The 19,432-nt window shown below is 36.7% G+C and overlaps 4 protein-coding genes across 6 annotated transcripts; 1 reads left to right on the top strand and 3 right to left on the bottom strand.

Annotated features, from left to right (window-relative positions):
- Nucleotides 1-800: 800 nt before the first annotated feature.
- Nucleotides 801-5,495, bottom strand: LOC147298205 (disease resistance protein At4g27190-like). The gene is given in 6 exon segments (XM_086227387.1): nucleotides 801-1,005; nucleotides 1,121-1,820; nucleotides 1,822-2,096; nucleotides 2,098-3,235; nucleotides 3,405-3,636; nucleotides 3,639-5,495. Coding segments are annotated over 5 exon segments (2,904 nt in total). The 5' UTR covers nucleotides 4,198-5,495; the 3' UTR covers nucleotides 801-1,005.
- A 2,928-nt stretch (nucleotides 5,496-8,423) lies between these two features.
- On the top strand, nucleotides 8,424-13,293 carry GAUT12 (galacturonosyltransferase 12). Its single transcript, XM_086228611.1, has 6 exons — nucleotides 8,424-8,739; nucleotides 10,284-10,339; nucleotides 10,475-10,630; nucleotides 11,043-11,633; nucleotides 11,803-12,105; nucleotides 12,225-13,293. Exons 1-6 carry the CDS (start codon nucleotides 8,529-8,531, stop codon nucleotides 12,507-12,509), a joined length of 1,602 nt encoding a protein of 533 aa, XP_086084737.1. The 5' UTR covers nucleotides 8,424-8,528; the 3' UTR covers nucleotides 12,510-13,293.
- On the bottom strand, nucleotides 11,260-14,709 carry LOC147298203 (plant/protein (DUF1995)). Of its 3 annotated transcripts, none has more exons than XM_086228640.1 (2): nucleotides 13,639-14,709; nucleotides 11,260-11,400 (listed from the first exon to the last, which is right to left on the bottom strand). In XM_086228640.1, exons 1-2 carry the CDS (start codon nucleotides 14,652-14,654, stop codon nucleotides 11,397-11,399), a joined length of 1,020 nt encoding a protein of 339 aa, XP_086084766.1. In that variant the 5' UTR covers nucleotides 14,655-14,709; the 3' UTR covers nucleotides 11,260-11,396. The 3 variants fall into 3 exon arrangements, with proteins under 3 accessions (XP_086084766.1, XP_086084748.1, XP_086084757.1); XM_086228622.1 differs by lacking the exon at nucleotides 11,260-11,400 and adding an exon at nucleotides 12,351-12,487; XM_086228631.1 differs by lacking the exon at nucleotides 11,260-11,400 and having other exon boundaries at nucleotides 13,518-14,708.
- A 561-nt stretch (nucleotides 14,710-15,270) lies between these two features.
- On the bottom strand, nucleotides 15,271-19,345 carry LOC147298202 (transcription factor ILR3-like). The gene is made up of 5 exons (XM_086246563.1): nucleotides 19,006-19,345; nucleotides 17,551-17,613; nucleotides 16,256-16,333; nucleotides 15,931-16,093; nucleotides 15,271-15,750 (listed from the first exon to the last, which is right to left on the bottom strand). Exons 1-5 carry the CDS (start codon nucleotides 19,143-19,145, stop codon nucleotides 15,481-15,483), a joined length of 714 nt encoding a protein of 237 aa, XP_086102689.1. The 5' UTR covers nucleotides 19,146-19,345; the 3' UTR covers nucleotides 15,271-15,480.
- Between the last annotated feature and the right edge of the window lie 87 nt (nucleotides 19,346-19,432).

Genomic DNA, 19,432 nt, shown 5'->3' with positions numbered 1-19,432 from the left:
AGCAACAAAAGTATGGGACAGTTTCTCCCACTACTAAAGCAAAGATTGAAATCACAATATCCATGGCAGAAACTTTGGTATATGGAGGTGCCAGATATGCTTAACAAGGTTCAGATCAGGCAAGAAACTCAGACCAAGTTATATAAAGAAATCCATTGTAAAGTATAGTTAACTATTCATGCAATCACTTTGTCATTTTTGGGCAAATTTTGCCTTTGCAAGATTTTTTTTCTTTGATTATTACACGTTCAACATGGGTTTTGATTATGACTATATGCCAGTTGTCCATGCTAAGATTTTTTCTTGGTTATTTACGTGTTCGATATGGGTCTTTATGTGTTCAAGCCTTGGTTGATACTTGATAGTCCCAAACTATTTGCACGTGTTAGGAAGCCATTAGATGTTTTTAAAATGTTGACTGCAGATTGTTGAGTTGGACCCTCTACCTTAGTATTTACTATTGAGGTCAAGCCTGAAGGATGGACTTAAACCCCCTGACTAGTTTCTTTTCCAGTCTTAATTGAAAAAGAAACTCCCTGAAAATAAAAGAACTTCTCATGCTGCAACATAGCCAAACCTGTGGTCAAATATTATGAGTATTGAGTCCTCATTAGGCCTATAATGACAATTCAAACTAATCTACCACGAGAGAATGTGCTTTCAATAGTTAGGATGACCATGTGCTTTCAATATATACACTCAAAACTCCCAACTGTTTTGAATTTATTTGCCTAAGATAGGAACGATGAGACAAAGTTTGAATTGTCAAAATTATATAACAAGCAAAAGAACTAGTTGGCAAATAATATAACTTAAATGGTAACAAGAGCTTTTTCTTGGTGTCTTAAAATAGTAAAATGTCACTAGCATACTCCTATCAATGCATTACAGTAGCGCGCGAGTACTAAAATATTGTTACAAACAAGGAGATTAAATCCATGAAGGCATGAACTGTCTTTGGAACTGTTTGCTCACCACTTTGTATGGATCCTCACATCTTCAGGCCTACAAACAAGAAAGATGGTTAGCAATTTGTGCACGTGGATTGCCATTGTTATTGTAAACATAAACCCAAATGAAAAACAACAAAAGATACTATGAGTATGAGAAATTTTCTTACCTATCTATCCTCTCTTGCTAGCATTGTGTTGTCTGCACATGCTTGGAATCGTTGCGGAAGACTGGTCTTATCTCTATCATCTCCCCATCTAAGAATATTCCACCAATTTAAATCTCCTCTAATTTCTTTAACAGTTAGTGCATCACAGGCTCTGAGGGGAAGCTTCTCTAGCTTAGGGCAGTTGCTCACCTCAATCCTCTCCAGAGCTGACCATTCCACTGCCCTTGAACAAATAGTTGTTAAACTGTCCATATCCTCGAGTTCTATGATTTTCAACTTTGGAAGTATTTCATAGAAATTTATTCTTGCGATAATTTGTTTCATCCTCCTTCACTCACTAACCTCGATTTCTTCAAGGTTTTTAACCAGTCGAAGTAAAGCAAAGGGTATAAGGTTCTTTAATCTTCCACATCCCACCACTTTAATGGTCTTTAATCTGCCAAGGCATCCTCTGGGGACTACCCTGTCCAACATGGTTTCTATGTTATTTAGACGATGGAGAGTTAAATGCTCCACATTTGGCAATGTGGTCCTAAGAGTTCTTTCACCAATTAACAAACTAGTTATGTAGTCACAATTTGATATGGTGAGAGACTTCAAGTTTGGTAGACCACACTTGACAACTATATCAGATAAACTACTCATACCTCCGCACATGACCAGCTCCAGGGCACTTGCACTGTACAATAACCCCTCTAAGGATGACCCTTTTCTCATCATATTGGGTTGGTAAATAGCTTGAATCACAGCTCCTTGGACTAATCTGTATGGTGAACTGTTTCAATCTTCCAAACCAAGAACCATCAGAGTCTAAGGCAGCACAATCAACTGTGTCTAGCCTTATTTGAAGAACTGAAAGTCGCTGCAAAGATAATAATTCATCAAATGCTGCTCCTTCTACATTACGTTTCACATCCCACTTATAAGCACTGAAAGACATGTCCAAGACCTCAAGACTAGATAATCTTGATATGCTTTCCAGCTATGATGATTTCTAAGTGGTGAGTGTGTGACAAGTTTAGATCTCTCAGATGAATTAGCTCTCCCATATCTTTTGGAAGTTCTCTTATTCGAGTGCCATAGAGATCAAGCACTTGGAGTTTATGAAGATCTCCAAGTGCCAATGAGCAGTCTCTTAAGAGAAGAGTGTGTAGCTCCCTTAGCTGAAGAAGAGAAGAGGGCAAGGAAGCTATTTGTGTGCTGCTTAAATTCAAGAATCTTAGTACTCTAACTTTCTGAAAGAAACCATAAGGGATTTTATTTAGAGGATTACATTGGAGGAACAACACAGTAAGGTTAGAACACCCCAGCAATCGACATGGCAAACTTGTTACCGATTTGTTCATAAACGAAACTCTTCTGAAAGATTTATGCAGATTTTCTTGCATTCCTTGCATTGAACTGCTGAAAAACCCAGTTTCTTTCTCATTTGAGGATATCCACATGGCTACTTCCCTCAATACACTGTGCATTTTTACAGTTCCACGACCTTCACCCTGTTCTAACATGCAAGAGTCCTTCAAATATTCAAGTTTTGCAATCCCATCATTGAATGACTCCTCTAAAGTTTGATGTCCAACAATTAATCCCTCAGCAATCCAGCAATATATTAGTTCCCTTGAATTAATTAAGAAATTTTCTGGGTACAATGAACAATATAAGAAGCACCACTTAAAAATCTTACTTGGCAGTGAGTTATAACTCAATTCCAATCGCAGATACACCTTGTCGAAGCTCCCATAATTTGGTGCCGAATGCTTCAATTGCCAGAGTGCATTCTTCCATAGCTGAATCATTGTTTTGTCCCTCATGGACTTCCCCATAGTCTCAATTGCCAGAGGTAAGCCACCGCATTCCCTAGCAATATCTCTTGCTAGAGGATTTATGTCTTCTGACTCCACTATGGTACCAGCCTTTTGTGCAAATAAATTCCAAGCCTCTTCTTCATTCAAAAGTTCCATCTTTATTTCTTTATCAGTCATCATTTCCCTACAGACAGAAAGTGATCGAGTTGTCAATAGGATCTTACATTTTGTTTGGTCGTCATCACCTTGTGGTATCCCCACGATGTCCAAATCAATTTTCTCCCAAACATCATAAAAAATGAGCAGGAACCTGTTGTAAAATAGCAATGAGCTTTCACAAATTAGGACCAAATGTTGTAACAAACTTTAACAGTAAAGTAAGATTTAAACAAATAATATAATCAAAAGTAGACATGAAATTAACATAAATTTAACAAGATAGTGTAGAAAAATCAGTCTTGGATCAACGGTTACATAACCTTTTTCCCGACTTTAATGCTTGATGTAGTCTACAAGCCCTACACTCCATGCTCTCTTCTGCATTCAGTGCTAAATTCAGTCTCTCAGCAACTCGAGATTGAACCTTTTTCATATCCAAGTCATTGGACACAGGGACCCAGATGACCATATCAAAGAACTTTGAGGCAGAAGACTTAAGTTGATTGTTCAAGGTTTTTACTAGCGTAGTCTTCCCAGAACCTCCCATTCCATAACAGAAATCCTTGTGATCCCATTATCAACAAAAAATTCCATAAGCTGCTTTAGCTTCTCTTGTGCTTTCTGACCAACAAGAGATGGTGCTGGAATATGCTCGACAGGTACATCACGAAGCTTCCTATCATACACCAGAGGTGGAAGATCACATGCTTCGCTAATTAGTTGTTTCACTTCATCGCACTTCTTTGCTGCACTTCTGCTAAGTTGGTATCTCTGGCGCATGTTAGAGTCAAGAACACACCCCTGACCATCAGAAGCATCAATATGACCTGCCTCCAAAAGTGGCTGTGCTTTACATTTGATCTCCTCAACCGCAAGTTTGATTTTCTCAACCTTTTCAAGCCACTCTAAAACATGCCTTGTTGGATACTTCCCTTCTATTTTTTCTACATCAATATCTTCTGTTATGTCATCCTTTCGGAAAGTGAGCTTTTGCAGTTCCTTCTCCAAAGTTTGGTTGTTTTTTTGGAAATTTTTCAGGGTGGAAAACCGCAGAAACATGAATTCGGTGAAGTATTTACCAACTTCAACAATGAAAGCACCCAAGGTTTCCATGCTTCACAATAGTAGTAGTTGGTTTTTTTGGTTTCAAAGGGAACTAAGGCCCAGGGATGGGGTGGGAGTAACTGAGTAAGTGATTGTACTTCACCAGTGGAGCTATGAGTTCAGTTTGGGATTACACTGTAATAGTTATTTGTCATATGGTTTTATAGACTCTTTTTTTAGCCAGAAGCTATTACAGTCTTAGAATCCAAGAATGAGCAAAGTAAACAGAATTAAATTTATCGATGGACCAATGGAGAGACAGAGAGAGAAGAAACAAGAACAAGAGCAGAAAATGAATATTTTATCACATCTAACATGAAGTTCCAAATACATGGAAGGTGCCATTAAATTTTCTAGTCTATCAGCTTCATTAAGTGTCCTTAGTTCTACACTCCAATTTGTGAAGGAGATCTTTGATTTACACAACCCTCCTGGCTCTTGGATTTACACCAGAATAATGCCAAGTACATAGTGACACATTCCTCATGTAATTGACTATTATATTATCCTGGTCCAATCGAAATGCATTAAATGTCTTTCTTACTTCCAAGACCATACTATAGAGAGTGTGATATGTGATGTGACTTTGGGAGACGTTTCGCAGAATCATCAACAACAACAAAGCAAGTATTCAATTGAAAATTGGGCTTGTGCATCACAAGTATTTATAATAAGTATTGCCAAAATTTTCGGGTTTATGACAGATTCCTCATATTTCTGATTGTTAAAATTGTAGCTACAAAGTACAAAGTGACACTAGTCTAAGGGCATATATGCATAATTTTCTTGGATAACATGCAAAATAGTATTAACTAGCCACCAGAAAACAATGTGATAGCACCAGAAAACTGCTATCACTTTGTTGAAAGGTGAATTGTTTTCAAAGAGGGTTATCCACCATTGTTTCTGTGGTTAGAAATACTACTGGTGCTTAAGACACCAAACAAACATGGTTTCTCTGTTTATGTTCATGAACCACATAGAAATGTAACACTATTGCACATTCAAATTACTACAAAGCAAAAGAAGATAGAGATACCATCTGGGTCTTCTAAATTCTCCTATATATGAAACTTGAATTGGGACAGTCATTCATACTCATAAATAGCTAGGGAGAGATATTGAGATAACTGAGCCTGTGCACCATTGTAAAGTGAGAGGTAGGTGAAGGACATCCCTTGATAGGTTTGGCCATGTCCATGCTAAAACAGCATGTCGTTTGTGACCCCACCAACAGCATATCGCTTTTGCAGCAGCTAGCAGTCTTCCTTTCGCTGACCACCACCAAATTTCTTTATCGTTTTTCCTTTTTCTTTTTGCTGATACAATTTCAGTGCCTTTGAATTTGATGGGAAGTTATAAGGTCCCTCTCAAAAGAGCACGCGAGAAGCATGTTGAAACAATGGAATTAACTTATTAAGTAAAATTGTAAAAACAAAAAAAAAATATAATATAAATAAAAGAAAATTATGATTAAATACTAAAAATCAATAGTTTTTCAGTAAAACAGTAAGACACTAATTTTTTGTTTAGGTACTAACCTAGAGCAATACATTTTGGATCAGGTCACAAATCAGTTTGTTATATAGTTATAACTGTCGAACAGTCACAGTTGTGACCGTTTCAAATTTATAAAATTCAAAATTTTTAAAGGTTTAATACTTTTGATTTAGGCTTGGGGATGAAGTCTTATAATCCAAAGACTAAACATTAAAGTTTAAGTCTTACAAATGTTGAAAAAACAACAAATCAATAAAAAAGTTATAACTGTTAGACAGTCACAACTCGATATAACTATACTTTTTAAATTTGGTATCTAAACGGAAATTTAGTACCTAAAATAAAATGACATAAATATTTTGGTAGTTAAAATGAAAAAATATTACAATTTGGTACCTAAAGTCAACGGACTTTATAAATAATTAAGTAAATCGCCTGGGAATTGGCCCAATACAGCCCAATTTGGGGTTCACCAAAAGCCCTGGCTGCAAGTTAATCCATAGATGGCCCCATTATTTTGGTATTATTGTTGAAATGTTTTCTTTGAGTAAAGTGTGATAAGTCATGTGATGAGCATAGATAGACACATAAAGTGTATATAATCCTAATAAAAAAATGTTTTTATAGTTTTTTTTTTTAGGCCGAATGACACTTTTGGTCACTGTAATTTTGCGGAATTTCAACTTTGGTCCTACATTTTTATTTTTGGTAATTTTGGTCATGTACTTTTTATATGATAACAATTAAGTTCAAATAGTTAACATGGTTTAAATTGTTAACGAAAAGCTCGACGTGGAAACACATGCTTTGCACATACATGAGTGTCATTTCGAAATATTTTAGTCCAATTAGATGCCTAAGCCTCTACTCGCCATTTAACATATTCAGTTTGGCGTTGAAATTTCTTATTTTTTCTTACGGAGCTTATATAAGCATCCAGGTGAAGTAAAATGTCTGAAATGTCACTCACGTGCAATTCACGTCGAAATTTTCATCATCAATTTAAATGAGGTTAACGATTTAGACTTAATTGCTATCGTTGAAAGTACATGACTAAAATTGCCAAAATTAAAAGAACATAACCAAGGTGGAAATTTCACGAAAGTATATGGACCAAAAGTGTCATTTGTCCTTATTTTTAATAAGAAGATGATAGATTATGTTAAAGCGATCTTATCATCTTTTGTATCTATCTCTCTTATCATGTGATAAGTTACAAAATGAGAGAGATAGACATATAAAATCTATACACTCGTGATATTTAAGCGTAAATTTTATTTTTTGAAGAGCAAAGGATAGCATTGTCCCTGATAGAGAAGGCAAACTGAGCTTGAAAGTGATCTACTTGATTACAAGTAGGAGACCTATAATGAAACACAACAACCTGAAGATCACACGTCTCATCCACAATGCAATGCATAGCAACAAGGCACTCCTTAGCTAGAAGAGCTGGAATACCGTTTCCTAGCTAGTTCCTCTGTGCATCTGTCTCTACAATGCATTGTGTGAAACCCAAATAAATAGCAAATTTCAGCTCCAATAAAGCTGGTCATCACTTCAAAAGTTTGATCGAGAAGAGGGCCTAAAATATGTGTGGCTTGAACACCTATCAAAACATAAATTCATTTCAAATCACCACCTAATTGGGGATGCTTGTTGGTTCCACAATGTTAAATTGTGGTAAAATTCAATCTCAATTATATTAACCAGTTTACATAATTTTTAATTCAATCCAATTTCATCCTAAATTAGAGTCTAGTTGAGTGATCATAGTTTTTTTATGAAAAAGTTGAAACGTAAAAAACTTACCATTAAATCAACTCCAATCACATATTTATGCCTTAAATATAAATATGTCCAAAAATAACAGCACAAATTAATTGGGAGATTTTAGGGAGAAAAACTTCACATAAAAAGAAGAAAGTTTTGTGACTTGTGAGTGATTTTATTTCTATCAATGTTTGATTAACTACGGTTTAACTTTATAGGATGTCACACCTAATGCCAACCCAAATTATGCAAAGTCTTTGTGAAAGGAGCGAATAAATGCCATATATAATTTTGGCAATAAAAGGTCCTATTTCTTTTTTTTTCTTTTTTTCCTTTTCTTTACCCTACAACCCATTACAATTTAATTCACAAGGCAAAACCTAATTAACTCAAGAGTCAAGCCTCCCCCTCTTTAATTTTGCTAGAAAATAGAATCAGAGGTTCCTGAATTTTCACTCCAACAACCAAGCCCAAGTCCCACCCCACAGAGATAGAGAGTCATTTTCCATGTAGAAACTCTGTTCTGTCAAAGACTCATAGTCCATTCCAAATTCTTTGTGGGCTACTAAGAACCTCATGTGGATGCAAAGCCAAGCAAACACCAAACAAAACAACCCCTTCTCACATTTAATATATAATAATATTTGTTTTTATCTTTTAATTTTTCTCTTCTCCCTCAACTTCCCTCCTTCAAAACCAAGCCAAACCCCTAACCAGAAAATCAAACATCAGTCCCATGTCTCTTTCTCCTTAACAACTCCTCTTCAACCCATCTCTAATTTATAATATAGACGTACTCCCAAAATCTTGATATCCCTATAACCCACAAACTAAGCAAGGTTAGGTAACAGATAGCAACCTTAATAAGCACCATCAAAACCAGCTTCCTTGTACAGCATATCCCCACACATGGGTTCTTGCAATTCCAATACTTCTTGGTTCTTGTTTGGGTGAAATTGCTTGCTTGTTTGTTGCTGCTGCTGCCAAACACCGAAAAAAAACAAGCTCGAAAATATCAAACTCTGGCTGGGTTTAGATCATTTTGGTGTGTGTATTATTTTGTTGGCAAAATGCAGCTTCACATATCACCCAGTCTGAGGCATGTGACAGTGTTTCAAGGGAAAGGAGTCAGAGAATTCATCAAAGTGAAAGTTGGGTCCAGGAGGCTTTCATATCGGATGCTCTTCTATTCCATTCTTTTCTTCACATTTCTTCTCAGGTTTGTGTTTGTGTTGACAGCGGTGGACACCATTGATGGAGAAAGCAAGTGCTCCACAATAGGTATGTATGTTCCTATTAAGCCATTCTATCTAATATTTCATCCCCTACGTGACACACACAAAAGAATGTGGGTAGCATTGGTTTCAGGTCTTCAGAAGAATGCATGTGTTTTTTCAAGGAATGTCATATCAATCTAACAAAACTTCAAATTCCAATATCATTGTTGAGTTTTTTGTTTTTCAAAAAGGGTATATAGTAGGTAGATTTTAATGCATGTTGATCCAAAAAAAAAAGTATAACAAAATAACATATAATTTTAATGCAATCTGACATGTTAAGATTGTCAATGCTATATAGTCTATATTGATAATTTATAATAGTATAATATGTCGGATATATGATAAAACAACATTTAATGTAATGTACATATGGCTGGAAATTCAAACTTAGTTGTAAACTTGCAGATAAAAACAAAAAAGTAGTTCTTATACGAAAAGGAAAAGAACAAGAATTGTAAGTATCAAGATAAGTAGGACTTATCTATAGTTCATCAATAAAGTTTAAAAAATAGTGTTCAAAGTATATAGTTAGTATCTAGGTTTCATATAAAACATGTCTTTTGTGCCTCGAAGATATCAACTGCTGCAGGCTAATATTAATATGAACAAATTTTGGATTTGATCAACCATTGGACTCATCATTTATTTAATAATTCGTTGGCAACACAAATATGATCTACAAGGAAAATTTATTCTGATAAACAAATATTCTAATTTCTAAGAACTAAATACAAGAGGAACTTATAACATTTACCTTTTTTCTTTTTTCTTTTTTATGGAATCCAATACATGTGCTATCCAATCCACTGAATTATGCCAATTAAATAAAAAGGTTTGAGCTATATGTGAAATATGTGGTAGGTGCAATTGCATAAGCACCCCTTAAGGCCCTAATTATTTAAAATTGGATTTGTCAAAGGCTCTCAAAGATCCTTTCAGGACATAAAGGTGCTGATTGAAACTGTTCTATGCAACATCATAAATTATCCCACACTAATTTCATTATGAACGTGTGATTTTGATATATGTATAACCAAGTAATTTATACATGAATGTGTAGTCCTGAATCCTGATAACCAAGTAGTGAGTCAACTTGCTTGATGTAGGCTTGCCCCTCTTAAATTTAAGTTTTTTTATTAATAAAAAGAATACTGTTTTGAAGTGTTTTTTCTTTCTATTTTATAACAATAATATTGATTTGAAGCGAGTCATAAAAACAAAAATCGTTGGATGTAGGATTTGCCTCCTTTCATTTAATTTGTTTATAATCAATAACAATACTACTGATCTGAAGTGTCTTTTCTTTCTATTTATAACAATAATACTGATTTGAAGTGACTACGTGAGTCAACTTGCTCAATGTACCTATCAAAAAAGCTTGCTCCCATTTTTATTATTTTCTCAATTTAAATGATTTAATAATTTTACATAATAATTCATGTATAATTACAACACAAGAGAGTGAGAAAGATGAAAAGAAAAAAGAAAATAATAATAATAATATATTTAAGTTATTTTAAGTTCTAATATTTGTTTTGATGGTAGGTTGCTTGGGGAAAAGAATAGGACCAAGGATTTTGGGAAGAAGGCTTGAATCAAGTGTAATCTCCTAATCCGTACTCATGGTTAATGATATTATTTAATTACATTTCTTCTTTTTTTGTTTTCTATTTGAAAAAGGCTAGGTACTCGTACAAGTTTTTTCCCTAATTAAAATTATTTTTAATTTCTGAAAGGTCCCAGAAGTGATATACCAAGTATTAGAAGAACCCATTGGCAAAGATGAATTACAAGGAAGATCTGATATTCCTCAGTCCTTAGATGAGTTTATTGCTGAGATAAGGGAAGACAAAACAGACGCAAAGACCTTTGCTGTCAAGCTCAGAGCTATGGTACTGCCTTTCAATATTTTTTTAATTGAAAACTAATTAATGTGTTACTGACATTGCCACCTTTAAGAAATTTTAGGGGCATCATGTTTTAGCCTTTTAGGTTTCTTGATAAAATCAAATTTCATTTTCTAAGAAAACTAAAATATTTTGAACTTGAAATATAAAGATGAGGTCAATATGTGAGTTAAAATATGAGTCGAGACTTCATATTCGCATCTCAACTCACATCTCAACTCGACCTCAACTATAGAAGAACTTTGATACAGTCTATAACATGTTACTTTTCTAAATTAAAATAAAAAATAGCTAGTTTTCTAATCGATGTTTCTAAGCAATTTATTTTTGAACAAACCCTCCTGTTTTCTATTTGTGCAAGAGTAGCTTGAGATATAAGACAATGGCCATATTTCAGGTCACACTTCTAGAGCAAAGAACCAGAAATGCCAAAATCCAAGAATACTTGTACAGGCATGTAGCATCAAGCAGCATACCTAAACAGCTTCACTGCCTAGCCTTGAGGTTAGCCAATGAGCATGCCACCAATGCAGCTGCTCGCCTCCAGCTCCCTTCTGCTGAACTCGTCCCTACCCTTGTTGACAACTCCTACTTCCACTTTGTCCTCGCCTCAGACAATGTGCTCGCCACCTCTGTCGTTGCCACTTCCCTTGTCCGCAACTCATTGCGTCCTCACAAAGTTGTCCTCCACATAATCACAGATAGGAAGACATACTATCCTATGCAGGCATGGTTTTCTTTGCATCCCTTATCACCTGCAATAATTGAGGTCAAGGCATTGCACCATTTTGATTGGTTTACAAAGGGGAAGGTGCCAGTTATGGAAGCAATGGAGAAAGACCAAAGGGTGAGATCACAGTTCAGAGGAGGGTCATCAGCCATTGTGGCAAATAATACTGAGAAGCCTAATGTTATTGCAGCAAAGTTGCAAGCACTTAGTCCCAAGTATAACTCAGTGATGAATCATATCAGAATACATCTACCAGAGGTAGCATGCTTAACCAGGGATTAATGGCATTCAAGAGTACTTATAATGTTTCCATAAGCCTACTTTGCCAAGACTAATGCTCAGAAAAAGAAAGAAATTAGTTTCTTCTTAGAGTTATTGTGCTTTTCTCTGCAGTTTGTGCTAATCATGCTTAATATTTACTATGCAGATGTTTCCTAGTCTCAATAAGGTAGTTTTCTTGGATGATGACATAGTAGTTCAAACTGATCTTTCACCACTGTGGGATATCAACATGAATGGAAAGGTCAATGGAGCGGTTGAAACATGCAGGGGAGAAGATAACTTTGTGATGTCAAAGCGGTTTAAGAGTTATCTGAACTTCTCTCATCCTCTGATATCAAAGAATTTCGATCCCAATACATGTGCATGGGCTTATGGCATGAATATTTTTGATCTAGAGGCTTGGAGGAAAACCAACATAAGCCTTACATACCACTATTGGGTTGAACAGGTGAGCTCTGTTATGCATCATACTAAGATATCTAGAAGTACAAAATACCTTTTAATTCTTGAGAAAATGTGTTATTATATTCTAAGATATCCTAACTATTCAGTATTATCTTTATTCAGAACTTGAAGTCAGACCTGAGCTTGTGGCAGCTAGGAACATTACCCCCTGGCCTAATAGCATTCCACGGTCAAGTCCAAGTTATTGATCCTTTCTGGCACATGTTGGGACTGGGATATCAGGAAAACACAAGTTCTGCTGATGTTAAGAGTGCCGGTGTCATCCATTTCAATGGGAGAGCAAAGCCTTGGCTAGAGATTTCATTTCCTAAGCTTCGGCTATTTTGGGCAAAATATGTCAACTTCTCGGATAAATTCATCAAGAGCTGTCATATTAGGCCATCTTAGGTTGGATTTTGAAAGATATACCTCACAATATTGATGATAAAGAGTGCATTTGTATATGAGGAAAAGGAAAAAGAGAAAAGTTCTTCTCAAATTCAAGGCTTTCAATACTGAATGCAAGATGAAACCAGCACTAGGCTTCTGATTTGCAGAACTCTATTTGCAGAACTCTCTTCCCTCGGTGGAAATTCCTTAACCTGTCTTTCTGTGTTCCTTTTTTCTACACTTTTCTTTTCTCTTTAACAACCATACATTTTTGTATAAGTAATAGCAATATGTTAGTATGCAGTACATGCAATAAAATGCAAGACCACATACTTTTAAGACTCACTGAAAATTACAAGCTCAAGGGTATTAGGATGTAAAAGAATCTAAAATTCAAAGTTTCCAAATAAGGACAGATTATAGGACACCTGAAATAAAGAGAGCAAAATTTGACAGAATTTAAGAAAATAATGATATGTAGGATTTCCCTAAGTGCAGGGCAGGCCAGAAATTATGGAAGAACTATGGTTCCAACTGTTAGAAACAGCACTGAAAGGATCAGCAATACGTTGATACTATGAATTGCTTGACTACACCAAACAAGCTCTTTAAGTGATGACAGGGAGGATAGCATTAGGATTCAGGTTTTCCTGGTTACTACTAAAATCATAACTATTTGGGCCACTAATGACTCTCAGGACTCTTCAGTGAGAATTGCCAGCAAAGAAAATTGCATTATAAGAACTACCAACTTTTAAAGTCCTTGTGCATGGAAAATCGTCTCTGGTTTACAATGAAGACATGGAACAATAACAAGTCCTAAATCATTCTCAAGCTAGTCTAAAGACATGTATAATAAATATAGTCAACCTCAATCTCCAATTGAAAAAGACAATGAAGCTATAATAAACTATTTAAAAATGCAATATGGTTTAATGAAGAAATAAAGAGCAATCCAAATTTGTTCCTAGTAATCAATAAAAGAGTCCATGCAGAACAAACTCAGGAGATGTAACAGTCACAAGTGGGTAAGAGAATGCAATAGCATTCATTCACACAATTCAACAAACAGCTTCTAAAGTACAGAATTTTATGCAGAAAAACAACAATGAAAGATTATACAAAACATTCATTCAACGACACTTACTTCTTTCCGGTTATATTTGACACCAAATCCCTGAAAAACTTCACGGACTTGGTAACAGGTGAATTAATGGCCATCAAGTTATACAAAACATTCTCAACTTCAGCAATTGACGGCCGTGATTTGAACTGCGAAATCGCTTTCAACTCCCCTTCTTCTTCAACAAGAACAGCCCACTTCTCACCGCTCACAACCCCATCTCTCACACACTTGAAAACCACTCCATTTCTTTTACTTAAAAGCCCTTGGACCTCCAAACCCATAAATGAAAAAATGACCTCAAATGAACCCACAAACCCACTCAGCTCACCAAACTCAGCCTCATCCTCAAACACCCATTTGGGGTTGAAAATAACCACCGGCCTTGGGTACAATAGATCAGCAACGATTTTCATAACGGCCAGTAGGGACCCCTCTGGCGCCATAAACACTATCACGTCAGAAGAGTTCAAAATTCTGGTATTACCGTTGGTGATTGAAGATAAGTCTACATGTTCAACTGGGCTTGAAGTTGAAGGGTAAGACTGAAAGGCTTTCAATGCAGCTTCTGTGAAAGTAATGTTGGGCCACAAAATTGAGATGTTAACTGGGGAGCCTTTTCTTTTAATGGGTAGGTCTTGAAAGACCTCGAAAGCGAGTTGGGAGAGGGCCACCGGAGAGTCATCGATGACCGGGATTTCGATTTGGAACCTGGGTTGCTTTAGTCTCTTGAGCCTATTGGTGAGTCTGAGGTTATTGAGGGGCTTTTCTAAGGCGGTGGAGAGACAGGTTTTGGCTTGTTGAATGGCTGCTTCTTTTGAGTTTGGTGGGGTGGGAGAAGATAGGGAGCAGAGTGGGGATAAAGGAGAGATTCTTGATTTGTGGGGGAGAGTTGAAGGCAAGGAGACATGGGAATGTTGGTGATGGTGTATGGGAAATAGAAGAGAAGGGAAGGAGAGAGCTTTAGTGAGTGAAAATGGGGTTGTTGCCTTGGAAGTTGTAATGGTCTTTGTATAAATTTTCAGAAGATTGGAAGCCATTTTTGAGTCTTTAACATTAGGAGGAATGAGCTGAAAGAGAACTAAGTGGTTGCCAGACTCACTAAAAGATAAGGTTGTTTGGCAGGTTGTGGAGCCTTAAAGAATAGTCAGAGTCTTCGAATTGCATAACATTTCTGTTTGGAATGGATATGGGTCCTCGGTGAATGTCTCATTTCTAGAAAAACAATTTAATTCTCATGTGCATGGGCACACAATTGCATTTAATTTAGGATTTGATCTCTTGCTAATGGCCTTGAGACTACAACATTAACATCCAATTGTCTGGTTACTAACAAACAAAATAAATTTCATAAAGAGAAAAAGAAGGATGCAACTGAGAATAGATTGATTCACTCAGGCTGATCTTTCAGTCAATACCAAGACCATTAATTCTAGAGCATGCTTCAACTGTGCGTGTTGCTTGAAAATTCTAATCCAACCTATCTATACAAGCACACAACTGCAGAGGCAATCCCAACCAATCTCTACAAATCCATAAGTTAATCAAATTCTTTGGGCCAGAACTACAATGCCCAAGTTCACATAGCTTTACCTAAGTTGAGGCGGTGACTGCCCAACCCCTTCCCCCCACCCAAAAAAGAAAATGGTAACAATAAGTTACCAAATTAACTTATTACCATTTACATGTGAATACCAGCATTAATTCATAAAAGTACCCAGGTTGCAGAAACAATCAAGTCACCCACCAAATTCAGTTAGTAGACATCAACAACTTAAAACAAAAGGACAAGAACAATGACCAGATAATACACTAGTTTGGGACAAAATGTAATCCCAATCACCATATCAATTTTAGATTGCCAAGTTACGCAACTGGTGGGCGGAGTACATGATCCTGTGAAGTATCCACCGAGGCAGGAGGCATGAACTGCCACATTGCAACCTGAGGGGGGTAGCTTATGAAAGGAATCAACTTGTTGCCATGAGCTTGGCCTTGAGCAGCAAATGCAGCGGGCATTGCCGGAGGGGGAGGCATGAAGCTAGGCTGTGCATTCATGGCCTTCAGTTGCTGCTCCAACTTCTCTTTCTCTGACTTCAGCCTCTGCTTCTCATCACGAAGTTCATTCTTCTCTGTCTGCATGAGGGGGGGAAAAAGCTTTAAATGTTGCCTAGTTATTTTTACACCAGAAGTTTCTGGGTTTCTTAGCCCTATCAGCCGCTAACAGGTAAAATAAAGGGTAGGAATCGTATAGAATGTAAGGCTTTTGACTACCAATTGTCCTCAAATTTTCAATCAAATGAAAGAAAGGCTTACCTTCAATTCCTTGATCTTCTCCTGGAGGCTTGAATTTGAGTCCTTCAACTTTTGGGCTTCACCTCGTAACTGATTCACCATTCGGACAGCATCAACTAAAATAGCAGCCTTGTCCGTCTTGGGGGGCCTTCCAGGCTCCAATATAGAGCCCAATTCCAGAAACCTATTATTGGTTCACGTCAAGCATAAAACAAGCCTGCCTCGAAGAGAGGAGAGGAGAGGAAGAGAGAGAGGAGAGGAAGAGAGAGAGGGGAAAGAGAGGGAAGAGAGAGAGAGAGAGAGAGAGAGAGAGAGAGAGAGAGAGAGAGAGAATGGAAAAGAGTACTTGTCATTCAGCCTATCCCTCCGCAACTTCTCCCTACATGCCTTGGAGCTAGTTGCACTGCAGGATTCAGATCTACCCCTAAAGAGAAAAAAGCAACAGACAGAGGAAACCAGATGGAATAAGATGAATTCAAAATACTAACATGTAAATATATAGGGGTAGTGATTTTGAAAAGAACATGATAAAATTTCAGGAAACAACACAAAAATGACAAGAGATGTTGTGTTCATGTCAGGATATTTTAACATGAAATTGAAAGAAATTAAACCAACACAGAATTGGCACAAAATTGATACATAAATTGACGCAACTGACACAAAATAACCCTCTGAAAATAAAGCACAAGTGTCACTCGTCTCATGTCACCCATTTAATAAATGGGTTGTGTTTGTACCAGGCCATACTGACACATCATGGTATCATGTCATGTTCTTGTTTTTGAGTTTTTGCCATATTCATGTCATCTTGTGCCAAATCCACAGGCAGTTGACAGAACATATAAACTTGACACTTTTTTCTTTTCATTCATTTTTTGGGGGCTCAACATCTAACCAAAGATAGATGATGATGATGGCAAGTAAGCATGCTTGTTAGTGATTGAAGACCTCATGCTAAAATTTGATTTAGAATTCTAGAATATGGCTAGAATTCTAATACGCATGCTTGTCATGTTCTTGTTTTTGAGTTTTTGCCATATTCATGTCATCTTGTGCCAAATCCACAGGCAGTTGACAGAACATATAAACTTGACACTTTTTTCTTTTCATTCATTTTTTGGGGGCTCAACATCTAACCAAAGATAGACGATGATGATGGCAAGTAAGCATGCTTGTTAGTGATTGAAGACCTCATGCTAAAATTTGATTTAGAATTCTAGAATATGCTAGAATTCTAGTAAGCATGCTTGTCATGTTCTTATTTTTGAGTTTTTGCCATATTCATGTCATCTTGTGCCAAATCCACAGGCACTTGACAGAACATATAAACTTGACACTTTTTTCTTTTCATTCATTTTTTGGGGGCTCAACATCTAACCAAAGATAGACAATGATGATGGCAAATAAGCATGCTTGTTAGTGATTGAAGACCTCATGCTAAACTTTGATTTAGAATTCTAGAATATGGCTACTGTAAAACAAATTAATCATCTCTTCCATAAGCAGCACAGGTATTCAAAACATAGCCAAATATGAAGGTATAAGGTATAAAGCCCGGAAAAGAGTCGGTGAGAATGAAATTTTAAAATGGTGACACATTGTGATTATCTTTAGCGAGAAAAGTCCCAAGTTTTGTACCTCTTTTTTGAGCCAGATTCCTTGACAACTTCTACATCCCCCAATGAGCCATCAATTTCAACACTAGTGAACGGATCATGTCACCACAAAATAAAGAAAGTGAGTAAGCAACCACAAAAGTTACCCAATCTACAAAATGAATGAACAATACAAACACTCGTAACAAGTAAGAAACTTATAACTTTATGCACTAAAAACAGATGATAATACAAACACCCAAAACCTTGCTGCACTCTTTGTTGTCTCCAACCAGCCAGAACATACATAAATTTAAGCCAAACATTTTCTCATTAACCTAAGCTCACATAAAGAATCTAACAGGTAAACCAAACCCATGAACTGTTCCCTAAACAATAAATTAAACCAGAAATACATGTAAAGAACATTCTTAATCTATTTCAACTCTCGGACCCTTGTTTCACAAAAGCCCTCAACAAAAAGAAACTACAACCATATTATTTCCCAAAGCAAGTACAAGATGAATGCATGGATGGACAGATGTCTGCATGCATGCATGAATGCATGCACTTTTATCAGGAACCCTATCCATAGCTATAAGAACTGACTGCTTTCACCCCTTAGAAATAAAATTCACACCACTAAAGTCATCTTCTTCTTTCAAGGGCCAATAACTCAAGTCTTCCAGTCCATTGTAAAGTTCTTGCTAAGATTTTCTATTATGTACACTACTCCAACCAAAAGATGTACACACCGAAGGAAGCTCAATTACATAGAAAAAATGAAAAATGAAGTGATAGAACTAAATTACTATCTGTTGATGCTCACAGTGACTTCCAAGAAAAAATTGAGTTGGGTGGACAAGTACCGCCTCATCCCACAATCTCTTACCAATCGAATCATATAGCGAGCAGTTTGTCACAGCTGGGAATTCTCTAAATTGTTGGAATGTATGGCTTTTTTTTTTTCTTTAAATAAGATTACTTTTCTTCTCTTTACTCAGCCAAAAATACTAAAAAAGTGATTTTCAGTTAAAATACAAAGCTGCGGCCAACAGTCCTATAATGCCCTAACAGTACTATAATGTCTATCATAGTTAAGAAATCCAGACATAGCATCTCAACCCACCAACAAAAGCAGCCAGGCCAACTTAAGCCATTCCAATTCAATCAATAGACAGCTTGAATTGAGGTTCCTAGCCCACATTTCCAAGTCCTGAATAGACCCAAATTAACCAAATCCCCAAAATCATTCTCAAAACCTAACTAATATATTGGGGAGACAAAAAGGGCTTGAAATTAGCAATTTGAACCAGTAAATTCCAACACATGAACCACTAAAACGAAAAAGCACGCAATTGTTCGAGAATTCTACAGAACACCCCAAATAAAACCCAAATTGAAAAGCAACAAAAAAAACCCTAATTTGGTTCAAATTATATACACAGAGCACATTTATTTAATTACATGTACAAAAAAAATGAAGAATTTAAAGTACCTGACGCTGGAGGAGCCGGCGAGGGGCTGAACGGGCCAAGTAAAACCCGAGGAAGAGATAGGGAAGTTCCCATCCGGGACTTGAATATCGTCGATCACAGTATAATCGAAGAACCAGTTGGTGCTTTCCGGTGAGACCATGTTTGGGTGCTGCCGGAAAAAAAAAAAAATATGAGGGGGTGTCCCGGCTGGGGATTAGTGCTATCCTCGGAACCAAACAGAGGGGTTGCTGATTGAAGAAGGCTTCGCCGTTTGTGGGTGGGTTGGTGGGTTTAGTATGAAAGGGGGGAATTGGGAATCTATGTCCTGATGATGTGGGATTGGTGGCACAGAAGGTGTGTGCTTGTGTGTGTTTCGTCATTCATCCAACACTACCTGACTGAGTAAACGCTTTTTCTGGGTTTTGGGCCTCAATACAATGACATGGG

The sequence above is a fragment of the Dryas octopetala genome, chromosome 1, assembly GCF_963921425.1.
Source record: "Dryas octopetala chromosome 1, drDryOcto1.1, whole genome shotgun sequence".
NCBI classification, from domain to species: domain Eukaryota; kingdom Viridiplantae; phylum Streptophyta; class Magnoliopsida; order Rosales; family Rosaceae; genus Dryas; species Dryas octopetala.
The sequence above is the reverse complement of the archived record's forward strand: the minus strand, read 5'-3'. Positions and strand labels throughout refer to the sequence as shown.